At 43.0% G+C, this 12689-nt stretch overlaps 1 protein-coding gene across 3 annotated transcripts in view; it reads right to left on the reverse strand.

Moving 5' to 3' along the window:
• MYO1D (myosin ID) overlaps positions 1–12689 on the reverse strand; it is a 352561-nt gene that overhangs the window by 152970 nt on the left and 186902 nt on the right. For all 3 annotated transcript variants that reach the window (XM_067021776.1, XM_059047839.2, XM_067021775.1), the window contains 3 exons: positions 7762–7985; positions 3984–4128; positions 2983–3087 (listed from right to left, as the gene is read on the reverse strand). In XM_067021776.1, the coding sequence (XP_066877877.1) occupies positions 2983–3087; positions 3984–4128; positions 7762–7985 (474 nt within the window). The remainder of the gene's footprint in view (positions 1–2982; positions 3088–3983; positions 4129–7761; positions 7986–12689) is intronic.

The following is a 12689-nucleotide window of genomic DNA, read 5'->3' on the forward strand; positions in this document are numbered from 1 at the left end:
TTACTCTTCTTCTGCATGTGTCTAAACTGTTAATTCCATCAAGTATATATATATTTAAACCTCAGACACTATATATTTTTCATTTCTATTCATAAAATATCCATATTTTATTAAAACAATTGCTTTAATGACCTTGTCTGTTAATTCTATAATCTGTGTCAGTTCTGGATCAGTTTGATTGATTTTTCTTCTCATTTTAGGTTATAGTTTCCTGCTGTTTTGTATGCCTGGTAATTTTTGATTGGATGCCATGCACTCTGAATTTTATCTTCTGAGTGCTGGGTATTTTGTATTCCTGTAAATACTTGAGGGCTTTGTTCTGGGACACTGTTAGATTACTTGGAAACAGTTTGGTTCTTCTGGTGAGTTGTTGGGTGGGATTAGGGCAGTGTTCAGTCAGGGCTAATTATACCCCATCACTGAGGCCAAGATTCTTGTCGGGATTCTACCCAACGTCCCATGACTCATGAGGTTCGTCCAATCTGGCTGCGGACACAGGCACTACTTACAACCCTGTGTGAGCACTGGGCATTGTTACCTCTCTCTCTCTCTTTTTTTTTTTTCTTTTTGCGGTATGCGGGCCTCTCACTGTTGTGGCCTCTCCCGTTGCAGAGCACAGACAGGCTCAGCGGCCATGGCTCATGGGCCCAGCTGCTCTGTGGCATGTGGGATCTTCCCGGACCGGGGCATGAACCCGCGTCCCCTGCATCAGCAGGCGGACTCTCAACCACTGCGCCACCAGGGAAGCCCTGTTGCCTCTAATTCTTTGGGTGGTTCTTTCCCAAGCCTTGGGTGTTTTCCTCACATGCATGTGCTGAACTGCTCAGCTGGATACCTGAAGTGGACCCTCTGAAGATCTCTGGAGTTCTCTCTGTGCACTCTCTCTGCTCTGGTACTCTGCGCTGCAAACTCTAGCTGTCTGAGTATCTCCCAGCTCGCAGCTCTGTCTTTCCAGTTAGGGAGCCTACTGAGCTCTGCTATGACGGCCCCCTGCTCATGCCACAGACCAGAACTCTCTCCAGGAAGTAAACTGGCTAATTGTAGGGCTCACTTCATTTGTTTCTCATCCTTCGGGGATCACTGTCTTTCCTTGATGGATGTGCACTGTATTTTTTTTTAAATTGAAGTATAGCTCATTTACAATGTTGTGTTAATTTCTGCTGTACAGCAAAGTGACTCAGTTATACACATATAAACATTCTTTTTTATATTCTTTTCCATTGTGGTTTATCCCAGGATATTGCATATAGTTCCCTGTGCTATACAGCAGGACCTTGTTGTTTATCCATTCTATATGTAATAGTTTGCATCTACTAACCTCAAACTCCCAGTCCATCCCTCCAGCATGTGCACTGTCTTGAAAACCACAGTTTCACATATTTTGTCCTTTTGCCTTTCTAACCTTTATCCTTTCATTCATTTTAGTAGATACACTGTATTCTATTGTGTTCATACATGATTATTCATTAATCCAATCACATACTGATGCATACTTATGTTTTTTCACCCAGTTTTTCGACTGCTACAATGTATGAAACTATTCATATATCTGTCTTTGGAGATATAAATATATTGCAGGATAAATCCTGAGTTATGGAATTCCTAGATAAAGTGGTCTGTGTATTTCATTTTATTTATTTTAAAAAATTTATTTATTTATTTATTTTTGGCTGCATTGGGTCTTCATGGCTGCGTGCAGGCTTTCTCTAACTGCGGCGAGCGGGGGCTACTCTTCATTGCGGTATGAGGGATTCTCATTGCGGTGGCTTCTCTTGCTGCGGACCTTGGGCTCTAGGCGTGCAGGCTTTAGTTGTTGTGGCTCACAGGCTTAGCTGCTCCATGGCATGTGGGATATTCCCAGACCAGGGCTCGAACCCATGTCCCCTGCATTGGCAGGCGGATTCTTAACCACTGCGCCACCAGGGAAGTCCTGGTCTGTGTATTTTAAATTTTGGTAAGTACTGCCAAATTGTCCACTCGAAAGGACTGTATCTTATACTCCTACCAGTAGCATTTCCCTAAAACCTTGAGAATACTGGTTGTTATCAACATTTTAAAGTTGGCTAAATTTATAGTTGAAAAATAATATTTCACTATTTTGATCTGAATAATACTGCAATTATGCACTTTTTGAAGATGCGATACAAAACAGCTCTAAAATCACCTAAATCTGGACCTTTGTTATAAGTAATTCTTTGATAATTTTCTTAATTCCTCCTTTGGAATATTGGCATATTTATGTCAATATCATTTCTGGGGTCAATCTAGGCAATATTTTTCTTAAATTCACCCATTTCATTGGTATTTTAAACTTTATTTGCATATGTCTAAACTGTTACAATTATCTCAATTTTCCCTCTATTTTTTGAAAACAAGTGTTTTAAGGTTTTAAGCACCAACTATATCCCTTTCCTTCCACTTTCCAGCTTCCATATTTCCACTTGCTCAACTGCTCTCATCCCCAGGTAAAAAACAGTCCTCATGCGTCCTGCTTCAGATAAGCATATATAGTCATAGCACATAATTCCCCTCCACCCCACTTCCAAGTCTCACTTCTCCCTTTTCCAAATGACGTTTTCTCCCCGTTCCCCGTTTTTTTAAAAAAATCATAATAAAACATGTATAAAAAGTACTGAATGACCGTTAAATACAAGCCAGACCAGTAGGCTATAGACAAAGTGCTATGAAAGATACATGCAGTAAAATACAAATCCCTGACCTCAGGGAGATTCCCCTTCTCCTGTCTTAAGAAGAAATGGCTACCAAAAATATTCACTTCCCTAATTAGTCTTTATAGCCTAATCCCAAACTTGTAGTCGCTTCAGCCATTCCATCAATGCCTCACCATATATACAGATAGAGCTCACTGATGATGCAGCCAGTTGTGTACCTATTGTTCTGTTTTACTGTGGTCATAGCTAAGTCAGTTTCACCTGAATCAGTCTTTTCTTTCCAAGGAGGTCTGTTTCAAGCTTGCCTTACCTTTCGGACATGACAGGAAAAGAGGACGTTCATGTACTTGTCCTTCCGTTTCAGTTCATTCGCAACGGGGACGAAGGTGCCTGAGGTCTGAGGTGTATCTGGCTTCTGAAAGAAAAAGGAAACACGATAAAATGAGTGTGCTTAACATTTTATTTTCTTTTTAATTTATTTATTTATTTATTTATTTTTGGCTGTGTTGAGTCTGTTGCTGCGTGCGGGCTTTTCTCTAGCTGCGGCGAGCAGGGGCTACTCTTGGTTGCGGTGCGCAGGCTTCTCATTGCAGTGGCTTCTCTTGTTGCGGAGCACGGGCTCTAGGCACGCGGGCTTCAGAAGCTGTGGCACGCGGACTCAGTAGTTGTGGCTCATGGGCTCTAGAGTGCAGGTTCAGTAGTTGTGGCGCACGGGCTTAGTTGCTCTGCGGCATGTGGGATCTTCCCAGCCCAGGGATTGAACCCGTGTCCCCTGCACTGGCAGGCGGATTCTTAACCACTGTGTCACTGGGGAAGCCCTGCTTAACCTTTTAGATGAGAAGGCAGTCTTTTACTGTTTTATAACTCCACTCACATAACTTCACACATGTACTTTTTACCTCCCCATCCCAGATGATAAGCTATTAAAGGGTTATTATAACACCAACAATCCTAGAATATTTAAAAAATAAGGAATGGGAGAGAGGATGAAATCCAGCTTTGGGGATAACTGATACAAACGTGGTAATTAAAAATAGTTGCTGAATTATGCAAGGGAAGGTTTAAATGATCAAAGCCAGATTATTGAATGTACCCAATTCATATGGATGCAAGACAGAGAACTGTCTTGAAAGTGAGGGAAACATCAAATATCGTACACTGAGAAGCAATAAAATCTTTTAGTTTAGTATCTCTCATAGAAATTTAGTTTCTGAAGGCGTCTTAGTCTTTCTACAAATACTTGGAGAAAAATTCTTCTCTTTCTTTGTTAAGGGAGCAGGAGTGGATTCCACTTTGTCCTCCTGGACTTACCGAAGCAAGATAGTTGCCCTCCCAGGCCCTCTGGAGCCCAAGGTCAGCCCTTTGACCCTTCAACATTTCTACAGCTGCAACCTTTGCCCTAACCTGGGGCAGGTCTGAAGCAGGTATGGTCTTGATGAGCTGGGATGCTCTCCATCTATAAGTAAACAAGCAAACTGTATGAGACTTTAGAAATAACATCCCATTCACTCTCAAAAATAACTGAAGCAGCCATTAAGTAGAATTAAATTACTTACGTGCTACCCTAAAAAAAGTAAAATGCCTCCAAAATATACAGAGAACATGTTAAAATACACATAGTTGTACGTGGACAGAGATTTTTTGTAAAACTTCCTTTGCTGTTTGTGTGTTTTGGAAGCAACCAGAATCTAGTGATACGTGGACTCTCTTATATCTATAGTTAGGGTGTAGGAACTTTGGATTCATCATTCATTCATTCAACAAATGTTTTCCAGGCACGTACTAAACTCCAGATGCTGTTCTAGGGAGTGGGGGCACAGCAGTAAACAAGCAGATGAAGGTCTGTTCTGCTAGGTGCTGACATTCTAGAGAGCAGAGACAGACAAGATATAAACCAATGCTTAAACACACAGTACGGGTGATGTGATTAGTGCTATGGAAGAAAATAAGGCAAGGAAGGGGGGACAGGAGTGCAGCAGAGGGAAGGACCGGGGAGCAGGTGTTAGTCACAGAGGGTGGTCTGGGAGGCACCCCTGATAAGGATATGTGGGCACAAAGTGGAGGAGCCAGCTGTATGGATACTTGTTCCAGGAGGAGAAAACAGTGCGTACAAAGGCTCTGAAGTGTGAGCTTGTTTGGTGTGTGAGAGGACAAGCAAGGAGTCCTGGGAGCTGGAGCAGGGGCCTGGGGGAGGGCAACAGGAGGGGGTGCCAGAGGGAGAGCCGGGGCCAGGATCCGCAGAGCCAAGGGGGCCCTGTGCCTGGTCAGCCTGTCCCCTCTTCACTGCCCACAGTGGCCCAGGACAGGGTCCACAGCTGACTGACTCCAGAGACCCGTGGCAAACAGCGGTGCCGGGGAACCCGGACCTGAGCCACCCACCTGGGGGTGGCGCGGCACACGCTTCTCATCCTGATCAAGCAAACTGCCATCTTTAAACACGTGCAGACGACAACAGCTGCTGCGGGAAACGTGAGCAGCCTTGACCACATGAAGAAGCTGGGCGTGAGGAAGGCTCCCAGCCTTCCCAGGATGAAAAAGAATTGCTAGGAGGAGTGGGAGTGAGCTTAAGTACAATTAGACACACACGGAGATGTTAGAAGAAAAGAAGACCCCACAATCACAGCAAAATCCTTTAACACACTTCTCTCAGGATTCCACAGATCAAAAATGCAAGAATAAATTAAATATGATACAGTGACTAGACCAGGGGTTGGTAAACTACAGCCGGTGCCAAACACGGCCCATAGAGCTAAGAATAGTTTTTACGTGTTTAACCAAACAAAATAAAACATGTGACAAAGACCATATGGAGCCCACAAAGCCTAAAATATTTACTATCTGGCCCTTTACAGAAAAAGTGTGCCTTTGAAGTAGATTAACACAGCTGGCAAGATTCAGTCTGTGTGTGTGTGTGTGTGTGTGTGTGTGTGTGTGTGTGTGTGGTGTGTGTGTGTGTGTGTACAGTCAAGACACAGAGCAGATGTATTATTTTCAAAATGCTCATTGACTATAAGCCCTAAGAAGGCTGGGACAGTATTTCACATCTTTCTTGTTTGTCACTGTATCTCTAGAACCTAGGTCAGTGTCTGTGACACAGCAGGTGTTGAGTAAATACTTGCTGAATGAATAAACTGAATTTTACAAAAAATAATCAATTCTAGGCCATATATAAAACCTCCAAGTCTAAAAAAGAAGACTGTACAGGCTACAGTGTGACATCAAAATCAATAATTCTTTGCAGCCATTAAAAATATGACATAGATCTTTATTTCTTGTGATGGACAGGGCTCCAAGACTTATTTCTAAGTAAAGTCATATAACCATACGTATAGTCCTCCTTGTGGAAAAAAGAGAGGGGAATAAACCCAAATGCATACACACTCACAGTATAAGCACACAATTCCATAGTACTTATTATGTGTCAGGCATTATCTGAAATGCTTTATACATATTTACTCATAATACTTTCAACAACCCTATGAGCAGGTGCTATGATTATGGCCCTTTTACAGATAAGAAAACTGAGGCACAGAGAGGTTAACTCATTTGCCCAAGGTCACACAGCTAGTCAGTGGCAGAGCTAGAATATGAACCCAGGCTCCAGGGTGTGTGTTCTTAACCACTGTATCATGCTTCTCTTGTGTGTGTATGTGTTTGTAAGTGCATAGACAAAGATTTAGAAGGATACACACTAATTGTTAATGAGTGGTTACCTTAGGGGAAAGAAATAAAATGGGGAGAGACAAGAGGAGATGTGGAGGATTTCAACTTTATATCCTGTAAATTTTTATATTATGTCACTTTATTTATTAAAAAAAAATTTTTTTTGGCCGCACCGCGTAGCATGTGGAATCTTAGTTCCCCAACCAGGATCGAACCCATGCCCCTGCAGTGGGAGTGCAGAGTCTTAATTACTGGACCTCCGGGGAAGTCCCTATGTCACTTCAAAAAACTGAGCATGTATTCATGTATCCTTTAATCACTTTTTAGATTATGTCAAAAATGCAGGGGACATAATTCATGAAAAAAATTTTATCTGTGCAGTAAAAAGGCTGCCAAGATTTACAGCTAACATTTATAGTATGTATGGGAGAATGGAGGGTTGGGGTGCTTTTGCTTTCAATAATGCTCTACTGTTTCATTTTTTTCTTTTTATGAGCAATCATTTTTTTAAAAGCAAATGAGATATGTATTAAAGAGTTTTCCTTGCATGCATTTTCTTTCTTTTGATATCTGCCATTCAACTCACCAAATACATCTACACATTAATTAGTTCACGGTGTTCTCGGTGGAATACCATAATACCAAATGACCACATTTGAGAACCATCAGCTTAGTTTATGCGGCTAGATGGCTGTATCTAAGACACAGCTAAACATATCTGGTGCACGCTGTCAACAAACGAGCTCAAAAAACGAGGAGAAAGGAGCTATGAATAACTGCAAAGTCAGATTCAGGGCAGTTTATTAAAAAAATGAGGATTAGCTGGAAAGGTATCAGATGTTACATGGGAGTTAATTTATTTATTTACTTATTTGTTTAAAAAAATAGCTTGCTCTATAACAGTGTTTCCTGCCTTTTACTTTAAAATCACCTGGAAAACTTTAAAAAGGACCTCTGCTTGGGCTCTGCTCCCCAGCACCATTAAACAGGACTTTCTGGAAGTGGGACTTGGGCATCAGTGTGTTTTATAAACTCCTTGTGAATGTCAGGTGCGGGATAGAGAACCCCTGCTCTGAAAGGATGAACAGACTTCCTACTGTGAGTGACGTGTGGTGATTTTAATAAAGTTATCTTTTTGCTAATAAAAGAAAGTAGAGGCATCATGCTACTAGCTTATCTTAAACTTGGCTTGATTCAGGCCGTGTGGCACACTGCTGTCTACTGCTAATGGAAAAATAAATGGACAGTTCTATTATTTGGAGGGGTAGGCAAATGCCCTTTGAAAGTGAAATCTATGAAGGTGGAGACACAAGGTAAAAGCAACGTCATATAGCAAATGGTGGAGCTAATGTCACGGTCTCAGATCTGTAAATTTATATAGTACGTGTACTGCCGCAAACAGATGCAGCACATACCAAGCCCTTACCTATTAAAAATAGCCTGTAGGGCTTCCTCGAAACGGCAGAGCACTCTGGGCGGGGCCGGCCACTTCACGTGCTTGCCGTGGTCCCTCATGGTCTTAACGCCGTGGAAGCGTCTGGCCACCTCGTGGATGTACGACTTCACTTTGTAGTGCCGGTAGTATCTGATAATTGTCAGAGCTGCCTTAGTCCTCTTGTACCACATACGGGCCAGGGTGCCCCGCCACACCTTCGCAATAGAGGAAAAAAAAAAGAAAATGTTGCTGGTTGGCTGAGTAGTAGATCACGCTGAAATTACAGAAGCTCCTTTACTTAGCAGCTCAACCTGGCAATTTGTATGCGTCACAAAATCAGCCAGAGCATGTCAGTTCTGCCTGCCACCAACAGATGGCACTAGGAGTCACGTCCGTCATTTTGATTCAGTGTCTAGCTGTTCGTTATCTCCAAAGGAGGCGTGCGTGGAGTCTGAAGCAGAGCCCTGTTCTAACTTTACGGTCGCGTAAAAGAAGAAAGCCAAAATACCATTACCTTTGGATAAATATTTTAAGAATGTTGAAAGGAAGCAAGATGAGTCAGAACACAAAGCCATCAGCATCCATAGTTCTCTTATGAAACCTAGCTTTGCATAGATTATACACATTGGCCACTAGTGTAATGTCGCATTGGATATATGAACCGATTTATACACAGTCTGTGCAGCCCCCCTCCCCAGGTAAAGTCCCAAGAATTTAGATGTATTCCTGGAGAAAGGGTAAAAAGCAAATTACTAATATGAGTCTGTTAAATGTTTTCAGTGATCAGAAATCAATCAGACATTATATAAACGTCTCAGTGCCTGCTTTATCCAAACATGGTGAAGTCACAGATACTTATATTTTTTTCAGGATCCCATACTTCTCAATCTCTCAAGTAAAAAGAAATTTGGTGTAATCTTCATTACTGGCTCTTCCCCTAAAAATGCTTTCTACCACCAAACGAATCTTTCTTCCACGGTATCTCCAGTATGAATCCCTTTCTTTCCCTTTCTGCTACTACAGTCCCAAGACCCCAAACTCCCTCATTGTTTTCTTGGATAAACTCCTCGTACACATCGCCATCGCGCTCCAGGTGATACCCACTGCTGCTACTTAAATGACTGTCCCAATTCTTAGGGTGATGGTACTACTTCCCTCCCTGTCTCTGGCCTCTCAGGACCAAGATATTCAACCTCCAGTTCAAAGCCCATAGTATGGGTTCGCCAGGATTCCTCAGGGTTCTTTTATTGCTTCTTAGATCCCCATCTGTGCCCACCACTTTCTCTGAGAAAAACGGGTATGAGACCTCTTTTATTCACCCATTTTAGGCTGGTCTTCACGAAGGCTCCTAAACAGGTACCATGTGCTTGCAAAGCCCTCCCTTTCCAGCCTGCTGTACAAATATGAGGGGGTCATCCACGGACCCCAAAGAGGAGCTAATGGGTCAAGAAAAACCATGATACGTGAGGGAAACACGACATAGGAGCAATTTCTGATGAACCTGGCGCTCATGTATAAACAGACTATATAAAGACAAAGAGGCAGTGAAAAGTCACTCGTTGCTGCATGTGGCATCAGCACAGTAACCTGTTTTAGTCAAGATGCCTCTCTTCTTGTAGACGAATCTATCACGCACACGGCTTTGTCAGGCCTCCACCCAAGTGCTAAAATAAAGGTCCCTTCTTTAGTATCTTGAAAAACCAAAAGAGTACAATTAGAGGGTAGGAATCTGTGATCCAATCTTTTAAAGAAAACACATTTTTAAAGTTTCATACTGTTTGTTGCTTTTTTTTTTTTAAGAGGAAGGAAATCAAGACCCCCCTGGAGCCACATCTATACAGGAAATCAATCTTATAATTTTCAAAGAGTGTTTTATAAAGATTTTTTATTAAAATGTTTTTGGTTAGACTCTAGTATAATCTGAAAAAAAATGTATAAGTAGGTGCTTTTTAAGGGGTAGTTTTTTTTTTTTTTTTGGACAACCTTTTAGATTTCATCTGTGCCCTTAGTTTACTTAGGTTTTGTGTTGTTGAAAAATCAGATAGCACAAAAATGCTATAAAAAAGACAGCAGCCCTTCCCCTTGCCTACCTAAGCCCACCTCCCCATCTCACAGTGTCATTTCATGCCAGCTATTTTAACTGCTTCTTCTCGTGGCAGTTAAATACACATATAATTTATTTATATGTATACCCATACATATACACAGTATACACATATGCTGTATAATACACATATACTGTTATTTCTTGGTGAATCCTTCGAGACCCTATGCAAATTACGGAAACTGCTGATTTAGCTCTCCTACCATCACTATTACCTCTCCTTTATAATCCCAATAATAATTACATCAAAAGTTTAAAGTCAATAGTGCTTACATTATTCCATCTGTTATATTAACTATATTATTTGGGAGGAAGGAATTTTGTGAGCCTGCAGTTATATCATCAGCTTTATCAGAAGTCCCTTCGGCTTTATTTATTTTTCTAACATCAGAGAAAAAGTAGCAGTGAAAAACTACGGAGGCAAATGATTTCTATGCAAAAAAATGATTCATGGGGCTTCCCTGGTGGCGCAGTGGTTGAGAATCCGCCTGCCGATGCAGGAGACACGGGTTCGTGCCCTGGTCCGGGAAGATCCCACGTGCCGCGGAGCAACTAAGCCCGTGAGCCGTGGCCGCTAGGCCTGCGCGTCCGGAGCCTGTGCTCCGCAACGGGAGAGGCCACAACAGTGAGAGGCCCGCATACCGCAAAAAAAAAAAAAAAAAAAAAAAAAGATTCATGTATTTTCCCTTATAATCCCTTATAAACGGATAACGCTCCCCAGGCCTGTGCGTGGGAGAAGGGCTGTGGTTGATTGTCTCATGAAGGGTCTGAAGGTTGGAACTTAAGGTATGAGACAGATCTTCCCGTTTCCCTCTTTGTTTAAAGAGCTTAAACTGTGGGGTTTTTCAAGTCATACAAAGTTGACCTCCAGAGAGCACTTAGCCTGATGACAGAGTGTCTAAAGGGGGACAATTAAATGTTATGTTCAATAAGCAAACATTTAACGCTTGTTTGATCACGCCTAGAGAGGTTCAGCAAAAAACCGGGGAGCCAGAGGGGCCCCCATTCAACAACACGAACACTAAAAGTGGAACCAACCAGACATTATGTGCTTTAGGATCTGATGTAAGAGAGTGGGGGCTGAACCCTGAAGGAGACCTGATGGGATCTGGGAGAGGAAGTTATCAGAAGGTATAAGGCAGGGATCAGGCTGACGGACAGAGCAAGCAAGTCATTTCTTAGGTGGAACCGAGGATAGAGGCGAACAGAGCGGGTGAATCAGAGGACACACTGAGGTATAAAAAGAAAACATTAGGGCCACAGGTCACACATCCTTGCTACTGAATTTTAGACACAATTCCTCTGTTCAGTACCTTTAATTTTCAACACAGCAGCCGAGTGATCCTTTTTTTCTTTTTAAATTAATTAATTTATTTTGGCTGCGCTGGGTCTTCGTTGCTGCACATGGGCTTTCTCTAGTTGCAGCAAGAGTGGGCTTCTCATTGCAGTGGCTTCTCTTGTTGCGGGGCACAGGCTCTAGGCGCGCGGGCTTCAGTAGTTGCGGCACGCAGACTCAGTAGCTGTGCCTCGTGGGCTCTAGAGCGCAGGCTCAGTAGTTGTGGCGCACGGGCTTAGCTGCTCTGTGGCATGTGGGATCCTCCCGGACCAAGGCTCGAACCCATGTCCCCTGCATTGGCAGGCGGACTCTTAACCACTGCGCCACCAGGGAGGTCCCCTGAGTGATCCTTTTAAGACCAACGTCAGATCGTGCAACTTCTCTGCTTAAAACTCTGCCGCGGTGCTCCAGCTCCCCCAGAGTGAAAACCAAAGCCCCTCCCCTGGCCCACAAGGGCCACATGAGCTGGTACTGTCACCGCCCAGCTCCTTCCACTGTCCTCTCCCTGGCTCACTCCAGCCACATTGGGCCCTGCTCTACCCTGCACAGGCCTCCTGTCTCAGGGCCTTTCCTTCTGCCTCGAAGGATCTTCCTCCAGATATCACATGGCTATCTTCCTCACCCTCAAAGTCCTTGCTCAGCTGTCACCTTCCCAGTGAGCCTGGCCCTGACCATCTATGTAAAAAATTCCCCTTGTCCATCCTCCCCTCCTGGTACTCCCCACTCTCTGCACCATATGCTCTGTTTTCTTCTCCTGCCTCCAGCACTGAACACCCTACAACACCTGTAACTTACATATGCTTGTATTGTTTATGCTCTCCCTCTACTGGAATTTAAGCTTTACTAGGCCAGGGATCTTTGCTTCTTTTGCTCACTGATGAATCTCCACTGCCTGGAACACTGCCAAGGACATAGTAGCCACTCAACAGTATTTGTTGGGTCGTATGGCATACACCCTGAGAAAACCGTAATTCAAAAAGAGTCATGCACCACAATGTTCATTGCAGCACTATTTACAATAGCCAGGACATGGAAGCCACCTAAGTGTCCATCGACAGATGAATGGATAAAGAAGGTGTGGCACATATATACAATGGAATATTACTCAGCCATAAATGAAACAAAACTGAGTTATTTGTAGTGAGGTGGATGGACCTGGAGTCTGTCATACAGAGTGAAGTAAGTCAGAAAGAGAAAAACAAATACCGTATGCTAACACATATATATGGAATCTAAAAAAAAAAAAAGGTTCTGAAGAACCTAGGGGCAGGACAGGAATAAAGATGCAGACGTAGAGAATGGACTTGAGGACATGGGGAGGGGAAGGGTAAGCTGGGATGAAGTGAGAGAGTGGCATGGACTAATATATACTACCAAATGTAAAATAGCTAGCTAGTGGGAAGCAGTCACATAGCACAGGGAGTCACAAAGCACACATAGCTTTGTGACCACCTAGAGGGGTGGGATAGGGAGGGAGGG

The sequence above is a fragment of the Kogia breviceps genome, chromosome 19 (assembly GCF_026419965.1).
Source record: "Kogia breviceps isolate mKogBre1 chromosome 19, mKogBre1 haplotype 1, whole genome shotgun sequence".
NCBI lineage: Eukaryota > Metazoa > Chordata > Mammalia > Artiodactyla > Physeteridae > Kogia > Kogia breviceps.